This window comes from Trichechus manatus, unplaced genomic scaffold (assembly GCF_000243295.1).
Source record: "Trichechus manatus latirostris isolate Lorelei unplaced genomic scaffold, TriManLat1.0 scaffold00213, whole genome shotgun sequence".
NCBI classification, from domain to species: Eukaryota; Metazoa; Chordata; class Mammalia; order Sirenia; family Trichechidae; genus Trichechus; species Trichechus manatus.
In genome coordinates, this window is record NW_004444149.1 from 1,354,880 (window position 1) to 1,372,129 (window position 17,250).

Sequence of the window (17,250 nt, forward strand, 5' to 3'; positions counted from 1 at the left end):
GCATGTACTTATCCTAGCCTCTTGGGAGCTGCTCTTCACTGGTTCGGAGTGTCCAAGCAGAATCTCTGCTGCCGGCTCTCTCTCGATGTGGAAACTGCTTCCCGAGCGCGCGCACAGCACAGCTGTTTGCCTGCTTCACCGCAGACTGGCATGGCTGTGGCTCTGCATTTTTGCCGCTGGGGCTCTAGCTCTCCTCCCTTCTTCCAAATGGTCTTCCTCTGCCATATGACTCAGATGGATTTCTTAACCTTGCCTTGTTCAGGGCTGCCAGATGTTCACATAGAATCAAATCACTTGTTTTTCCAGGTCTTTGTTGTAAGAGGGATATAGGAAGAGTCTAACTACTCCGCCATGATGACCACGCCCCCGGTTTTTTTCTTTTTAAGTTTTAGTTTAGGTGAAAGTTTACAGCTCAAGTTAATTTCTCATTCAAAAATTTATACACGTATTGTTTTGTGACATTAGTCGCAATCCCCACAATGTGACAGCACACTTCCCCTTTCCTCTCCAGGTACCCTGTGTCCGTTCGACCAGTTCCTGTCCCTTCCTGCCTTCTTATCCTGCTTTTGGACAGGAGCTGCCCATTTGGTCTTGTATATCTGATTGAACTAAGACAAACATTCCTCATGTGTATTATTTTTGGTTTTACAAAACCAATAAACCAGACCAGTTGCTGTTGAGTCGATGCCGACTCATTCCTGTCTAATCTTTGTCTGAAGAGTGGGCTTCGGGAATGATTTCAGTTCTGAGTTAACAGCGTGTTTGGGGGCAGTAGTTTTTGGGGTTCCTCCAGTCTCTGTCAGACCATTAAATCTGGTCTTTTTATGTGAGTCTGAGTGCTGTTCTACATTTTTCTCCTGCTCTGTCTCAGACTCTCTGTTGTGTTCCTGTCAGTGCAGTCATTGCTGGTAGCTGGGTACCATCTAGTTCTTCTGGTCTCAAGTTGCATTGGAGTCTCTGGTTCATTTGGTCCTTGAGTCCTTTGGGCTAATATTTTCCTTGTGTCTTTGGTTAAGCAACCATTTTAATAAGGTGCAAGCAGCTTTGCTGATTCAGATATTGTAGAACCCATCCATATTTTTACTGACCTCATCTACTTTTGTACTGTGCATTTTGCTTTCATTTTATTGGTTTCATCATGAGGTTTATTTCTCAGAGAATATTTTGTTTTTAGCTACCTTCGCTAGTTATTGTCATCTCATGGAAGAAAAAGTTAGATTTTATTTTTAATTTTTTCCAGTCTGGTCTTTATAAGATGACTTCCTTTTTTAACTGTTTTTTATTTCTATGCTTCAGAATTCTTAGTCAGTAGTGTTCCAATATTTAAAAAGGATTAGTTTTAAAACAGAGTAAGAAATAGTTAAATTATCTGTTGTTTTTTGGATTGCATGTGCAGTCTGTTGGCATTTGATGTGTTGATGTTTGTTAGATGCATATTTCTTAATACAGTTAGCATTAAAATCAGAGGGGAAATACATCTGATAAAATTTAGACATAAAGTTGGTTTTATTCCACAGTGATAGTTTTAATTTCATATTTATGATATAAAACCCATTGCCATTGAGTCGATTCCGACTCATAGTGACCCTATAGGACAGAGTAGAACTGCCCTATAGGGTTTCTGAGGGACCCCTGGTGGATTTGAACTGCCGACCTTTTGGTTAACAGCTGTAGCTCTTAACCACTACACCACCGGGGTTTCCATTTATGATATAGACATTTTAAATAGAATTATGTCAACACTGATGATTTTTCCATGAAAAAGTATTGTATGATGTGAATTCCATTATTGCCATTTTAAGATGAGGAGGGAAAGGTGAATGGCAGAAGCCAAGAGCTGGCTAGCTTTGTCTGCATGGGAAAGAATGCAAAAGGGAAGGAAAGAGCAAAGGGAAGAGAGATCCCAGGAGTGGTGAAGAGAGAGGTGTTTTGGAGTTTATGGAGAAAAGGGGTTGTCTTAGTCTTAGTTGTCTGGGGGAGCCTTGGTGGTGCAGTGGTTAAGAGCTCAGGCTGCTGACCAAAAGGTCAGCAGTTCAGATCTACCAGCCACTCCTTGGAAACCCTATGGGGCTGTTCTACTCTGTCCTGTAGGGTTGCTATGAGTCAGAATTGACTCGATGCCAATGGGTTTTTTGTTTTGGTAATTGTCTAGTGCTGTTATAACAGAAATACCACAAGTGGATGGCTTTAACAAAGAGAAATTTATTCTGTCACACTCTGGGAGGCTAGAAGTCCAAATTCAGGGTGCCAGCTCCAGGGGAAGGCTCTCTCTCTCTGTCAGCTCTGGCAGAAGGTCCTTGTCATGAATCTTCCCCTGGTTTAGGGGCTTCTCAGCGCAATGACTCTGGGTCCGAAGAACATGTTCCCTTCCTGGTTCTTCATTCTTGGTGATAGGAGGTTGCTTTCTTCTCTGCTCAATTCTCTTTTTTATATTCAAACGGGATTGACTCAAGATACAGCTTAATCTTGTAGATTGCATCCTGCCCCATTTATGTAACTGCCTCTAATCCTGCCTCATCAACATCGTAGAGATTAGGATTTACAATATGTAGGTAATTACATCACAAAATGGAGGACAACCACACAATACTAGGAATCATGGCCTAGCTAAATTGATGCACGTAACGGGTAAATGAGGTGAACAGTTGTTATGAGAAGGACTTTGGGGAAAGAAACGTATAAAGAGGGTATTTAGTCAGTTTTGCTGTGCATTATGCTATTTAATTCCCCTTTTGTGTCTTCCCTAAGAGACTGTTAGCAAAGAGTCGTATCACTTTTGGGGTACTTTTTGGAGTTTTATTTTTCTTTTGGTCTGTCACCTTGTTGGGATAAGCCTCAAGGCAGAACCTTTTATTTAGATTACATGAATATAAGATATGTGTCTTAGTCATCTAGTGCTTCTATAACAGAAATACCACTAGTGGATGGCTTTAAGAAAGAGAAATTTATTCTCTCACAGTTTATGAGGCTAGAAGTCCAAATTCAGGGCGCCAGCTCCAGGGGAACGCTTTCTCTCTCTGTCAGCTCTGGAGAAAGGTCCTTGTCATCAGTCTTCCCCTGGTCTAGGAGCTTCTCAGCACAGGAACCCTGGGTCCAAAGGACACGCTCTGCTTCCAGTGCTGCTTTCTTGGTGGTATGAGGTCCCCCTGTCTCTCTGCTTGCTCTTTTATGTCTCAAAAGAGATTGACTTAAGCCAAAACCTAATCTTGTAGATTTGAGTCCTACCTCATTAACATAACTGCCAAATTACATCATTACATCACTGCCTCTAATTGTGCCTCATTAACATCATAGAGGTAGGATTTACAACACGTAGGAAAATCATATCAGATGACAGAATGGTGGACAGTCACACAATACTGGGAATCATGGCTTAGCCAAGTTGACACATATTTTTGGGGGACACAATTCAATCCATAACAATATGTATATTTGAATTTTGCCTTTTTTTCGTTGAAATCAGTATCAGAAGACTTTCTGTGTCATTAAAAACTCTACCCCCACTGCTTAAAGTACTTTTTTTTTTTTTAATCATGTACTTTTTTATTCATGCTGCTTTCCTGCATTACCCTTCCACTTCCTCTGAAAATGATGGTGTAGAAGGAAAGGAAAGGAGGGGCAATCCATAGTCCCTTTTCCGTTCAGTCCTTCCTTACACATCAGTAAGGTAGAGCCAAAGGCAGAGTCTTGGTAGAATTGTACATATCCAGAAGTGAAATAAAAGCAGTCGAATTAGTTTTGTGAAATATTTCCACCTTTCTGGTAAAAAAGAAATGCATATGCTTGTACAGGCTACAGAATATGAATTGTGTAGTTTTGTGATGCTGTGTACAAGTTGCATGCCCTCATATTTGCATTTCAAGAGGGCATTACCCATTGCGGTTGAGTCATTTCCAACCCACAGTGACCCCCCAGGACAGAACAGAACTGCCCGATAGGGTTTCCAAGGCTGTAGTGGCACAGTGGTTAAAGAGCTTGGCTGCTAACCAAAAGTTCGGCAGTTTGAATCCAATAGCCTCTCCTCGGGAACCTCGTGGGCAAGTTCCACTCTCTCCCACGGGGTCTGTACGAGTCGGAACCGACTCAACAGCAGTAGGTTTGTTTGTATTGTTGTAGTTTAAGTGAGGGTTTACAATTCAGGTTAGTCTCTCATACAAAAATTTATATATACATTGTTATGTGACCCTAATTACTCTCCCTATACTGTAACACAACACTCCTCCTTTCCACCCCTGATTTCCTGTGTCCATTCAGCCAGCTCCTGACCTTCTCTGCCTTCTCATCTCACCTCTGGACAGGAGCTGCCCATTTAGTCTCATGGGTCTACTTGAGCTAAGAAGCATACTTTTTACGAGTATCCTTTTATGTCCCACAGTCCAGTCCAATCTTTGTCTGAAGAGTTGGCCTCGGGAATTGAAAAAAACTGTTTTTAATGGCTCAGTTACAGTGCATTCCTTTAATATTAGACATTTAGAGTTTTTTCATGTTTTTGGTAAAATGTTACAATGAATATCTTAATTATCAGTCTTTGCATGTCTAAATTATGTCCTTCAGAAGAATAATTACTGGTAGAAAGTTATGAACATTTTTCTCAAACTCTTGATATTATATGTTTATAAATACAGAAATAATTGTTTGAAGTTATTAATAATTTTTCAGTGCATAACTACTGCCAGGGAGCAGCTTGAAGGTCATATAATCTTTTTAATCAAAGAAGGTCCTCTTGATGCTGTCTTCTCCAACCCCTTCTTTTCAGACCAAAAGTATCAGAGAAATAAGAACCTCACGTTGGTATTTTATGATAATTATTCCAGGTCTTACCAAATTCTAATAGTCAAGATATTCTTCCTTTTGTCTAGTTTTATATGTGCTCCTTTACTGTAGAATAGAGTGAAACCTTCGCAGGTCCCCATGTGTGAAGTGACCCCATGTGTGTCAGATTAGAACTGTGCTCCATAGGGGTTTCAGTGTCTGATTTTTCCGAAGTATATCACCAAGCTTTTCTTCCAAGGTTCCTCTGGATAGACTTGAACCTCCAGCCTTTCAGTTAGCAGCTGAGCACGTTAACTGTTTGCATCACCCAGGGTCTCCAGAATAAAGATGCTTCATCCTTTTTATAGTTCAGAGAGTGGAGTTTTTAAAATGGATTTGTTCCTTCCTGTTCTTTCTCTAGACTGAGTAGTATAATAATAATGATAAATTACATTTGTATACTATTGTTTTGATCATAAAACACTTTGATATATATTATTCCATTTAATCTGCATGACATTCCTGATGGGCAGATATCCATATTTTAAAAAAAAAAAAAAATTAGACTCTTATTACCAAGTGGAACTTGGAGTACAAACCCAGGTTTTTGACTTATTATCTGGGCTGTGTAGAGTAATACTGAGACCGCAGATTCTAGTGCTGGAGTGACTGGCTTCAGAACATACCTCTTTTACTTACTCGCTCTTAGGCAAGTTTTCTTACCCTCTGCCTCAGTTTCCTCACCTGTAATGTGGAAAATAATAGTACCCACTTTATAGGATTGTCTGAGGAGTTAAGTGAATTAATCTGTATAAAGCGTGTAGAAGAGTACCTGGCATCTAAAAACATTCAGTGAGTGTTAGCTGTTACTAGTTACTACTAGTACTGTTACCATCGACTACCATATCATAGTCTTCTTTGATTTCCAGGACCAGACAGCTGGAAGCGTGTTTTCCTGTTAGTGTTGCTTTTCTGGGCTAAATTCCTGGGCAGCTGTTTTGGAGATTCTGGTGATACTCTTGGTTTATTCGCAGAAGAGCAAAACAATGAAGAAGGCGAGAAAAGACGCAAAAAGAAGAAGGGTACCAAGAGGAAACGGGATGGAAGAGGTCAAGAAGAAGGGACTTTGGCTTATGACCTGAAACTGGATGACATGCTTGACCGAACCTTAGAGGATGGCGCCAAGCAGCACAACCTAACAGCGGTCAATGTGCGAAACATCCTTCACGTGAGTAGGACTCAGGCGGCTGTGTGATCGTAAGGGAACATTTCCGTGGAAAGCAAATGAGATTATTCAGAAAGTTCTGGACTCTTGGTATGTGAATTACTAATTTGGGGGGTTACTGTGGCAAAATGTTTTACATTTCCAGATGGCTTCCTTCTTTGCACTCAGCACGTGTTTGAAATCCGAACACGTTAAAAAACTTAATTGGGAATATAAATGGTTCCTGTTTCCTTCCACTGCTTTGATTTTTTATTGTGTTGTGTAGCAGATTTGTAGATGATAATGTTCATAGTGGATTTACTCTTTTGTGGGTTGAAATGTCTGTAAAGACGCCCAGTTAACAACTTACAGTACTTTGCACATATGTAAATACCATTTTTTGATGTATAGCAGCACAGCTATTTGCAGTCTTTGCTGTTAATTACTCTTTCTCTTAAGCATATAGTTACCTCAGAATTTTTTAAGTGAGCCATTTCCATTCCTAATCGCAGCTAGTGAGATTGGTCTGTTTGCTGCCACGTTGTCTGAAGCTATCCAAAGCTTGCTTTTGCCTTCTTCGCTTTCAGCTTTGCTTTAACTCAGTGTGAAGTTAGTGGCATATCTAGCTCTCTTTTATCCTCTACACATATCTAGCAGAGATACAGAGAGATGAGTATTGTCTAGATGGCAGACATTCGTTGCAGAAAGTGAAATTCCATCTTTCTGCAGGAGGTAATCACGAATGAACACGTGGTAGCAATGATGAAGGCAGCCATCAGTGAGACGGGAGATACGCCAATGTTTGTGAGTATTTGGTTGTCACTCTTTTCACGTCAGGGAACAGGTATCTGTGAAATGACTGAGTGTAGGAGGCCACTTGGGTGTTTGTAAGTAGTTTTACAGCTGGGAGCAACGTTAGCATCGCAAAACTCAAGAATCATCACATCATTTTTATTGACTGTTTTCTTCCTGTTTTCCGTTCCTTAGGAGCCTAAAATGACGCGCTCCAAACTGAAGGAGGTGGTGGAGAAAGGAGTGGTGAGTGTTGTGTTTCATATTATTGCTCATTTAGCTTGGAAATTAGATCTAGTATCAGGTTGTTTGTAGGGAAGAGTACAGGGAAGATTTATTGGGGTCTAGGTTTGCCTCTGAAGAAATATTTGTAAAAGATAAAATACTTGAAAGCGTTATCATAGTTTATTTTTATTTTAGTTGATGCTCAAGTATTGCTTTTCAGAAGTGCTAGATAGAGAGCTATTAGAATTGTTGAAACCAGTGAGCGAGGTCAGTTTTCTACTCATGTCATAGTATATGTTGGCAGAGTGTTTCGGGTAGTGTTTTTTGAAGTGTGTCCCAGAGACCACTTGCATCAAAATCACCTTGGTGTGGAGTCCCTCAGAAGTGCTTATTAAAAATGCACCTTTTTGGGCGCACTGCAGACCTAGGAGTCAGGACGTATGGGGTAGAGACAGAGAATATGCATTGTTGAAAGCACAACAGGTCATTCTTTTGCACACTAAAGTATAGGAACCACTTTTACGCTTTGAATCATTCTGTGTCCTTCTTTACAAGCAGTTGTCAAGTTTGTGTTTACCTTCTGTGACAAGGCACACGGTAGTCCTGAGGAAGTCCATTCTATCTCTGGTAGTAGGGAAGATTTGGCTTTGTTGTTGTGTGCTGTCGGTTCTGACTCATGCTCGTTGAACCCATTGATGTTGAGTTGATTCCGTATCATAGCAACCGTATGGGACAGAATAGAACTGCCCCATAGGGTTTCCGAGGCTATAATCTTTACAGAAGCAGACTGCCACATCTTTCTCCCGTGGAGCAGCTGGTGGGTTCAAACCACCAACTTTTCTGGTTAGCAGCTGAGTGGCGCTTATTTAACCACTGTGCCACAACCCAAAATACATATTACACTTTCTGTCTGTTTGCACTGGTTCTGTTCTTTGGGACCCTGCAGAAGAAGTCTTGTTCCTCTTCCCTATGACCTTTCCTTTGTTGGAAGACAACTATTCTGTCTTTCCATAATCATCTTTTCTAGCTAAACATTCCCATATTTTTTATTGTTCTTCATGTGACAAAACTTTTTTTTTTTTTTAATGAAGTCAAGTTGGCTGATTGTGCCCTTAAGATCTTCTCTATCTTTGTTGAGTTTCTTTCTAAATGTTCTGTCCTTTACCGAGAGTGGTGTGGTGAAGTCTCCTACTGTTATTGTGGAACTTTCGGTTTCTCTTTTCAGTGCTGTTAGAGTTTGTTTTATGTATTTTGGAGCCCTGTCATTGGGTGCATAGATATTTATTACGGTTATGTCTTCATGATGGATCGTCCCTTTAATCATTATATAGTGCCCTTCTTTGTCTTTTATGGTGGATTTTGTTTTAAAGTCTGTTTTATTTGAGATTAGTATTGCTACTCCTGCTCTTTTTTGGTAGCAATTTGCTTGCTATATTTTTTCCCATCCTTTGATTTTTAATGAATTTTTGTCTTTGTTTCTTTGTTACATCTTTGTTTCTTGTGGAGGGTATATTGATGGATCCTGTTCTTTTAATCCATCTGTCACTCTCCGTCTCTTTATGGGTGCGTTTAGGCCATTTACGTTCAGTGTAATTATTGATAGATATGAGTTTATTGCTGTCATTTTATAGTGCTTTTTTTTGTGGTGCAGATGTTTTCTTTGTACCTCTTACTCTCCTGTGCTGAGTTTCTTTTGTTTGCAAATGTTTTTCATTTCTTTTGTTTTTGTAAATTTTGTGTTTATTGAGTCTTTATGTTTTTCTTTATTTTGATGAGTAGGTTTGTTAACTTTCTTTGTGGTTACCTTGAAATTAATCCTTATCTTCCTAGATTTGAACCGGTCTATTATTACTTGGTATCACCTTGCCTTCCTCTCCATTAGAAAGTTCTACACCTACACCGTTTATTCCCTCTTTTATTGTTCTGATGGTGTTGTTATTTACAGATTAACATCTCTGGTTCCCTGTTGTAAATCTTTTGGTTCTGAGTAGTCCTTGAGAGTTAATTTCCTCGGTTGGTGTCTGGCTGATGTGATCTTGTGTCCTAGATTCAGGCTGTGGTCTGATGTTGTTTGTTTTGAAACCGAAGGACTCTGTTTAATAATTCTTGTAAGTTTGGTTTGGTTTTTACAAATTCCTTTAATTTCTGTTTATCTGGAAATGTCCTAATTTCACCATCATATTTGAATGAGAGTTTTGCAGGATATATTATTCCTGGTTGGCAGTTTTTTTCTTTCAAGGTTTTATACGTGTTATCCCATTGCCTTCTTGCCTGCATCATTTCTGCCGAGTTATCAGAGCTTAGTCTTATTGTTTCCCCTCTGTATGTGACTTTTCGTTTTTTCTCGAGTTGCTCTCAGTATTTGTTTTGGTCATGTAGTGCTGCTTATAACAGAAATACCACAAGTGGATGGGTTTAACAAAGACAAGTTTATTCCCTCACAGTCCAGTAGGCTACAAGTCCAAATTAAAGGCATCAGCTCCAAGGGAACGCTTTCTCTGTTGGCTCTGGAGGAAGGTCCGTGTCATCAATCTTCCCTTGGTGTAGGAGCTTCTCTGCGCAGGAACCTCAGGTCCAAAGGACGCATTGTGCTCCTGGTACTGCTTTCTTGGTGGTATGAGGTTCCCATGTGTCTGATTGCTTCTCTCTTTTGTATCTCAAAAGAGATTGGCTTAAGACACTATCCAATCTTATAAACCTCATCAGTGTAACTGCCACTAATCCATCTTATTAGATCATCGTGATTGAGTTTACAATACATAAGGAAATCACATCAGATTACAGAATGGTACACAATCATACAATACTGGGAATCATTACCCAGCCAAGTTGACAGATATTTTTGGAGGACACAATTCAATCTATGACAGGATTCTTTCTTTGCCTTCGGTTTTAGTGAGTGTGATTATGATATGCCTTGGTGATTTTCTTTTGGGGTCTATCCTGTATGGGGTTCATTGAGCTTCTTGGATGATCAGCTTTTCATCTTTCATGATATTAGGAAAGTTTTCTGTCAGCAATTCTTCAGCGATCCTCTCTGTGTTTTTCGTTTTCCTGTTCTGGAATTCTCATCACTCGCAGAATTTTGCTTTTGATTGTATCCCACATAATTCTCAGGGTTTCTTAATTTTTCTTCGTTCTTTTTTCCGATTTTTCCTCAAAGTTGTATCCAAGTATTGGTCTTCAGTTTAGCTGATCCTGTCTCCCATTGTTTCAAACCTGCTCCTCAGACCTTCTATGTCACTGTCCATTTCTGAAATCTTGTTGTTTTATCTTTTGGATTTCTAATTGGTGTTTTTGTATGATTTCTAGTTGTGAATTTATTTTGGCATTTTGTTCCTGTATTATTTTCCTGAATTCTTCTTTTTTTTGTCCGTATTTTCCATGAATTTATCTGCCTTTTCCATGAATTTGTCTATTTTTTCCTCATTTTTATATGGGCTTGAGTTGCTTCATTCCCTTCACTGGATAACAGGCTCAGCTTCACAGAGCTAGATCATGTAGCCAGGATGTGGCAGGGGTAAGGGGATGGAGAACCTAAGGCTCTTTCTGGAGATAGAATCTAGTAGCCAGTTGAATTTGGTTCATAAGATGATTTTGGTTGGGTCACAATTAAATGGTCAAGAAATTATACACCCCAATGGCATTTTGTTAGCAGCATATAAGAGCTTTTTGAAAATTCTTAAAAAAAAAATTTCCCCAACTCTATTATGAAAATTTTTAAACATACAGAAAAGTTGAAAGAATATTACAATGAATCTGGATTCCATCTAGATGAAACATTTGTAATATTTTGCCATATTTGCCTTATATCTCTCTGTATGTATTGTTTTTTGAAAATAAGTTGTAGACAGCATGATGCTTCATCCCTACATCTTTCCATCAGAGGTTTTCGTAGCTGGGTTTTTGGAGGCATGCTTGTGGTGGATTTATGTAATTGATTAAAAAGGAAGTACTGATGTGAAAAGGTTACTGTAAGCTATAATATCTTAGGTTTGTATAGTTTAATAGTTTACAAATAGTTTTCACATCCATTATTCCATGGGAACCGACAGCTGTGCTATAAAGTAGGCAAGACAGACATTATTTTCTCCTTTTTGTAGGTGATAGAGCAGAGTCTTACCAGGTTCAAGGCAAAAAGTGCTAATAACAGAAGTAGAGTCTTCTCTCATTTTCTTTTATCAAGCTCTCACAAATATTTGTGCGTATACCCTCAGATAATCAACACCCCTCGGATCATTGCTGCTACATTTTAGGTAGATGGTTCTTTGTGATGGTGAAGAGGAAGTAAAAATGAAAAGCAGTCTATTTCAGATAAGAACTTAATTATTTATATTCTTTATTGGTAGGTAATTCCAACATGGAACATTTCACCTATTAAGAAGGCCAATGAAATTAAGGTAAACTTGGATGGGGGTAATTCTTATTCTTTTCCAGAAAGACTATCAGTTTTAAAACCTAAGTACTTCTTTTCTGTTTGTTAACTTCATTTTTGATCTGTCTTTTTGTTTAATTTCCAGCTTTAGTGTTTTCCATTCCATGACCATTAGGTTTTGATCTCATGCAAGAAATCTCTTTAGCCTCTGCCTTGTGTCTACTTGCTTCCAGCTACTCATTTTTCTCTTGGAAATTTTTTTCCCTGCCCTTCTCTTCTTCCCCTTATTTTCTAAATAGTATGGTTTGTGTTTCCCATTCCTTCGTTTCTCCCTAACTGTGTAGCCTCCTCAGTTTGTGGACATCCACCTCGAAGAAGATGACTCCTCGGATGAAGAGTACCACCCCGCGGAGGAGGAGGAGGACGAGACCGCTGAAGAGGTGAGCGGCGACCCTTGTGTTAATTGGTGACACAGAAGAAAATCTGGTTCAGTAAGGCGGAGTGTACTTTGCTTCCTTAGCAATGTATCACCTGTTCTGTAGAAAGGATTGAGACCCAGTTCTGTTTTCTACTCATTTGGCACAAGTAAGGTGTTCTTCTGCTCTTTACACTCCCTTAATTTTTTTAACTTCTTGTATTGTGAAATATAACACACATATAGAAGTGTGCACAGACTAAAAATGTACATCTTAACAAATTATTATAAAGCAAATCCTCATGACATTTCTTTCAAAATCAGGAACTGTAACATTGCCAGGGCACCCCTGTGCGTCCTTCCCAATCCCAATCACCTCCTTCCACCCTAAAGGTAACTCCTACCCCAACTTTGGTAGTCATTTTCTTGCTTTGCTTTATAGTTTTACCACCTAAATGTACATTCCTGAACACAGTAGTTCAATTTTTACTGTTTATGAACCTTGTATGAATGGACTCATATTTATTCTTTTGTATCTGGCTATTTTTTGTTCAACATTATGCTTTTGAGATCTGTTCATCCTGTTGTAGCTATACTAGTTTGTTCATTTCTTTGCTGTGTAATATTCCATTCTCTTAATGTGTTCTTTAATTTGTTTTTAAAAGGATTTTAAAGCAATGCTTTACAATTTTACAAAGTTTCCAATGCTGATGAAGATAGTGACCTGATCCCTACCCCAACTTTCAGGGTATTACGCCTCTAAGTTTTATTTTTTCTTCCTCTGACTAATTGATTGATATTTTGTGATATTTATTGTCTTGAGAGACTTCAAACTCAGTGGAATAAGGTAGAGGCATAAATGTAAAAGAGAACTGGATTTATTTTTTAGAGTTTATTGGAAAGTGATGTTGAAAGCACTGCTTCGTCTCCACGTGGGGCAAAGAAATCCAGGTTGAGGCAGTCTTCTGAGATGACTGAAACAGACGAGGAGAGCGGCATATTATCCGAGGTAACAGCATCAGACGAAAGAGACGAACTAGAGATTACTGTGTGAGATTCTCGAACTTGTGAATTACCGGTGGTGATTCTGAGCTGTCACCCTTTGTCAAACACGATTCAAGGGCGGTAATCATGCCATTATCGTCCTGGAATATGTGAGCTCTTTATGGGGCTGAGGGTGTGAGACTAGAAGAGTTTCTTTCTTTTCTCCTACCTTTCTCTTCTCACATTCCCACTTTTTCTATTACCGTAAAGCCATTTTTATTAGATTTCTCATCTTTTGGTAACCTAAATTACATCCCGTTGGTTTCATCTGAGATAGAATGAAACCTAATGGGATTAAATTTATATGCTTGACAGTGCCTTTGTTTTAATGTGCCTCTGTCCAGATGAGGGGATCCCTGGTGGCACAGTGGTTAAGAGCTACAGCTGTTAACCAAAAGGTCGGCAGTTTGAATCCACCAGCATCTTCTTGAAACCTGTGGGGCAGTTCTAGTCTGCCCTGTAGGGTCGCTTTGAGTTGGAATGGACTCCACAGCAACGGGTGCGGTTTTTATCCAGATGGGAAGAGAAAGATCATTAGTATATAGAAGAACCCTGTGTTCACCCCCTACTTTTTTAAATCACATGTGCCTCTTTTAATCAGGCTGAGAAAGTCACCACGCCTGCCATCAGGCACATCAGTGCTGAGGTGGTGCCCATGGGGCCCCCGCCCCCTCCAAAGCCAAAGCAGACCAAGGATAGCACTTTCATGGAGAAGTTGCATGCTGTGGATGAGGAGCTGGCTTCCAGTCCAGTCTGTGTAGACTCTTTCCAGGTAAACATCATAAATAATTCTAAATCACTGAGAAAGTCACGTGGAATAGTTTAGCGTTGCTCAGGTTGAGAAGAGAGAGGGAAAGAGACTCTGATACAGTAAGTAAAGGCCACAAAATTGTTAGTCTTTAATATCCTACGTGGTCCGTGCTATTTTATTGTAAGTGAGAATGGCAGTTACTAAGGAAGGGATAAGGTATGAGGCAGAAGCATGTTTTCAGTGTGGAGCATAGGATTAGCCTTTACCCAGATAGTAACATTTTACCACAATTGCTTGATCATTCTCTCCCTCTTTCTCTCTCCATACACTCATTTTTTTTTTTTCTGAATCATTTTATCATGTAGACATGATGCCCTTTCACCCCTAAATAATTAGTGTTTATTTCCTAAAAATGTGGACATTCTCTTATGTTGCCACAATACCATTATCAAAATCAGGATACAATACTATAATCTATTAAAGTTCTAAGTCAAATTTTGCCAATTGTCCCAATGTCCTTCATAGCAAAAGAAAAAAAATTTTTTTTGGATCCAGGATCCAGTCCAAGGTACAGATTGTGTTTAGTTGTCTCTTCAGTCTCCTTTAACTGAAAGTTTCTCAACATTCTGTCTTTCATGACCTCGACACATTTGAAGAGTATAGGCTGATTATTTTGTAGCATGTTCCTCAATTTGGGTTTTTCTGGTATTTCCTCATAATTAGATCTGGCACTGTTGGCAGGAATTCCACATAAGTGATGTTTTTTTCCTCAGTGCATCATATCAGGAATCACACAACATCTGTCTGTTTGCCCCTTTTCTGGTAATGTTAACTTTGGTCCCTCCGTTAAGGTGGTGTCTCTTTTATGGGGCCGAACGTCATCCTTTCACCCACTGGTTTTAGTGTCCATTGATTATTCTTGCCCGAAACAGTCATTACTGTGGTCACTGTCAGTTGATGACTTTGTAATCCTGTTATTTGTCCAGTTCTTTTTAAAGTTGTAAGTTTTCCTCACTAGTCTTGTAGGTCAGTGGAAAGTATGTGTGTCCTGAAATTGAAAAACTGAGTATTGAATGGAATAACTGTCAAGAGTCATTTAATTTAATCATTCTGCTTTTGAGCGAATAAATAGTGGTGGTGATGGGAGGAATAATTTTTTATCTAACCATTTACTCAACAAACACATACTGAATGGTTGAAGTTGGAGTACAACAGGGTACAAGTCAGAAAAATTCCTTCCTCATGGAGCTTATAGTCTAAACACCTAAACAAAAAATAATATAAGATAGTGTTAAGTGCTATGAACTAAATAAGAGCAAGCAAATAAGATCATGACTGTCAGAGTACTTTAGATAGAATGATCAAGAAAAGCCTCCTTGAGGAGATGACATGAATGATTAGAAGGGACCAGTCATGTAAAAGATGTGGGAAAAGAGTGCTCCATGCAGAGAAACAGCACATTCAGAGTCCCTAAGATGGGGACAGTCTTGGCATGTTGAAGGGACAGAAACTGGCCAAAGCATAGGGGTCATGGGAGGGAGCAGTAGGAATGAGGTCAGAGAGCTGGGTAAGTGCTACATCATGAGGGCCTTGGGAGACCCTGGAAGGAAATTTAGATTCTATTTTTACCATTGGAAAAGTTTTTTGTGATATTTTTCTGATCGATGTTAAAATTTTCCTTCTGGTTAAGGTGAGGAAAATGGACTCTAAGGAAGCAAGAGAGGCAACAGAGAACCCAGTTAGGAGGTTGTTGCAGTCGTCTCAGGGGGAACTTCCCAAGGTGATCTGCAGATTCAAAGCCGTCCCTATCAAAACTCGCCTTTTTAGGAGAAATTGATAAGCTGATCCTAAAACGTATATGAAAATACAGGGCGTCCAGAATAACCAATACTGTCTTGAAAAAGAACAAAATTGCAGGACTCACATTTCCGACTTCCACATTTATTACAAAGTTGTAGTAAACAAGACAGTCTGATAACTGGCATAAGGTTAGCAGTATTGATCAGTGGGAAAGAATTGAGAGTCCAGAAACAATCCTTTACATTTATGGTCAGTTGATTTTTGACAAATGTGCCAAGACCAACAAGTGGTGCTGGGACAAGTGAATATCCACATGCAAATGAATGAGGCTGGACCTGTACCTCATACCGTATACAAAAATTAACTCAAAACAAATCATAGACCTCAGTCTAAGAACTAAAACTATAAAACTCTTAGAAGAAAACATAGGAGTAAATTTTTGTGACCTTTGATTAGGTAGTGGTCTCTTAGTTATGACACCAAAAGAGAAAATAGATACATTTGGACCTCACCAAAAGTAAAAACTTTTATACTTCAAAGGGTACTATCAGGAAAGTAAAAGATAACCCAAAGAATGGGAGAAAATATTAGTAAGTCACATATCTGATAAGGAACTTGTATCCATAATATATGAAGAACTCTTACAGCTCAACAATAAAATGACAAATAACCCAATTAAAAAATGGGCAAATGAGATCAATAGACGTTTCTCCAAAGAAGATACACAAATGACCAAGCACATGAAAAGATACCCAATATCATTAGTCTTTAGGGAAATGCAAATCAAAATTGCAGTGAGATATCACTTCACATCCACTAGGATGACTATAATAAAAAAGATGGACAATAACAAGTGCTGACAAGGATGTAGAGAAACTGGAACCCTCATACATTGTTGATAGGAGTGTAGGATGGTGTAGCCACTGTAGAAAGCAGATTGGCACTTCCTCAAAAAGTTAGACATAGAGTTACTATATGACCCAGCAGTTCCACCAGGAGAACTGAAAACATTTGTCCACAAAAAAAGTTTTCCACAAATGTTCACAGCAGCATTATCCATAATACCTCAAAAGTGGAAAAAATCCAGATGTGCATTGACTCACGAATGGATAAACAAAATGTGGTATATCTACATACAATGAAATATTATTTGGCAATAAAAAGGGATAAAGTACTGATACATGTTACAACATGGATGAGCCTTGAAAACCTGATGCTAAGTGAAAGAAGCCTTCACAAAAGGCCGTATAATGTGTGATTCCATTTCTGTGAATTGTCCAGAATAGGCAAATCCATAGAGATAGAGAGTAGATTAGTGGTTAACAAGGGCTGGAGGTGGGAGGGCAATGGATGGTGTCTGCTGATGGGTATGAGATTTCTTTTTGGGGTGATAGAAATGTTTTGGAATTAGATAGTAGTAATGCTTACACAACTCTGTGAATATACTAAAATCCATTCAATTATACACTTTAAAAGGGTGAATTTTATGGTATGTGGTCAATAAAGATATTGTAAATGTTCTTGAGAGGTTGATTTTAAAATGATGTCATTTTCAGAAAATTTCTCAGACAAACAATAAAAAGCTCAAATTGTTTAGAAGAGAAATCTTGTAGTTTAAGCTAAGAATAGAAACACAGAGGAGACGATAAGGTTTGGAGAATTTGGAAGCATTAGACATTCAGTGGTACATTTTTTTCCTTCTCCATTGGCTAGACCATGGATGACAGCCTCATTGCATTCCGAACCCGTTCTAAGATGCCCCTAAAAGATGTTCCCCTGGGGCAACTAGAGGCCAAGCTCCGAGCTCCAGATATCACCCCAGACATGTATGACCCCAATACAGCAGATGATGAGAACTGGAAGACGTGGCTAGGGGGACTCATGGATGATGA

At 39.1% G+C, this 17,250-nt stretch overlaps 2 protein-coding genes across 2 annotated transcripts in view; both read left to right on the plus strand.

Annotated features, from left to right (window-relative positions):
* LOC111822792 (GON-4-like protein) overlaps positions 1-12,748 on the plus strand; it is a 47,071-nt gene extending 34,323 nt beyond the window's left edge. Inside the window, exons 4-10 of the mRNA XM_023742551.1 lie at positions 5,787-5,980; positions 6,686-6,760; positions 6,944-6,994; positions 11,323-11,373; positions 11,693-11,788; positions 12,429-12,511; positions 12,653-12,748. Coding sequence (XP_023598319.1) covers positions 5,787-5,980; positions 6,686-6,760; positions 6,944-6,994; positions 11,323-11,373; positions 11,693-11,788; positions 12,429-12,491 — 530 coding nt within the window. The 3' untranslated portion in view covers positions 12,492-12,511; positions 12,653-12,748. The remainder of the gene's footprint in view (positions 1-5,786; positions 5,981-6,685; positions 6,761-6,943; positions 6,995-11,322; positions 11,374-11,692; positions 11,789-12,428; positions 12,512-12,652) is intronic.
* On the plus strand, positions 12,697-17,248 carry LOC111822794 (GON-4-like protein; the record flags this gene model as incomplete). Its single annotated transcript, XM_023742601.1, has 3 exons — positions 12,697-12,772; positions 13,409-13,579; positions 17,072-17,248. Coding segments are annotated over exons 1-3 (387 nt in total), but the record flags the coding sequence as incomplete, so codon positions are not given.
* Between the last annotated feature and the right edge of the window lie 2 nt (positions 17,249-17,250).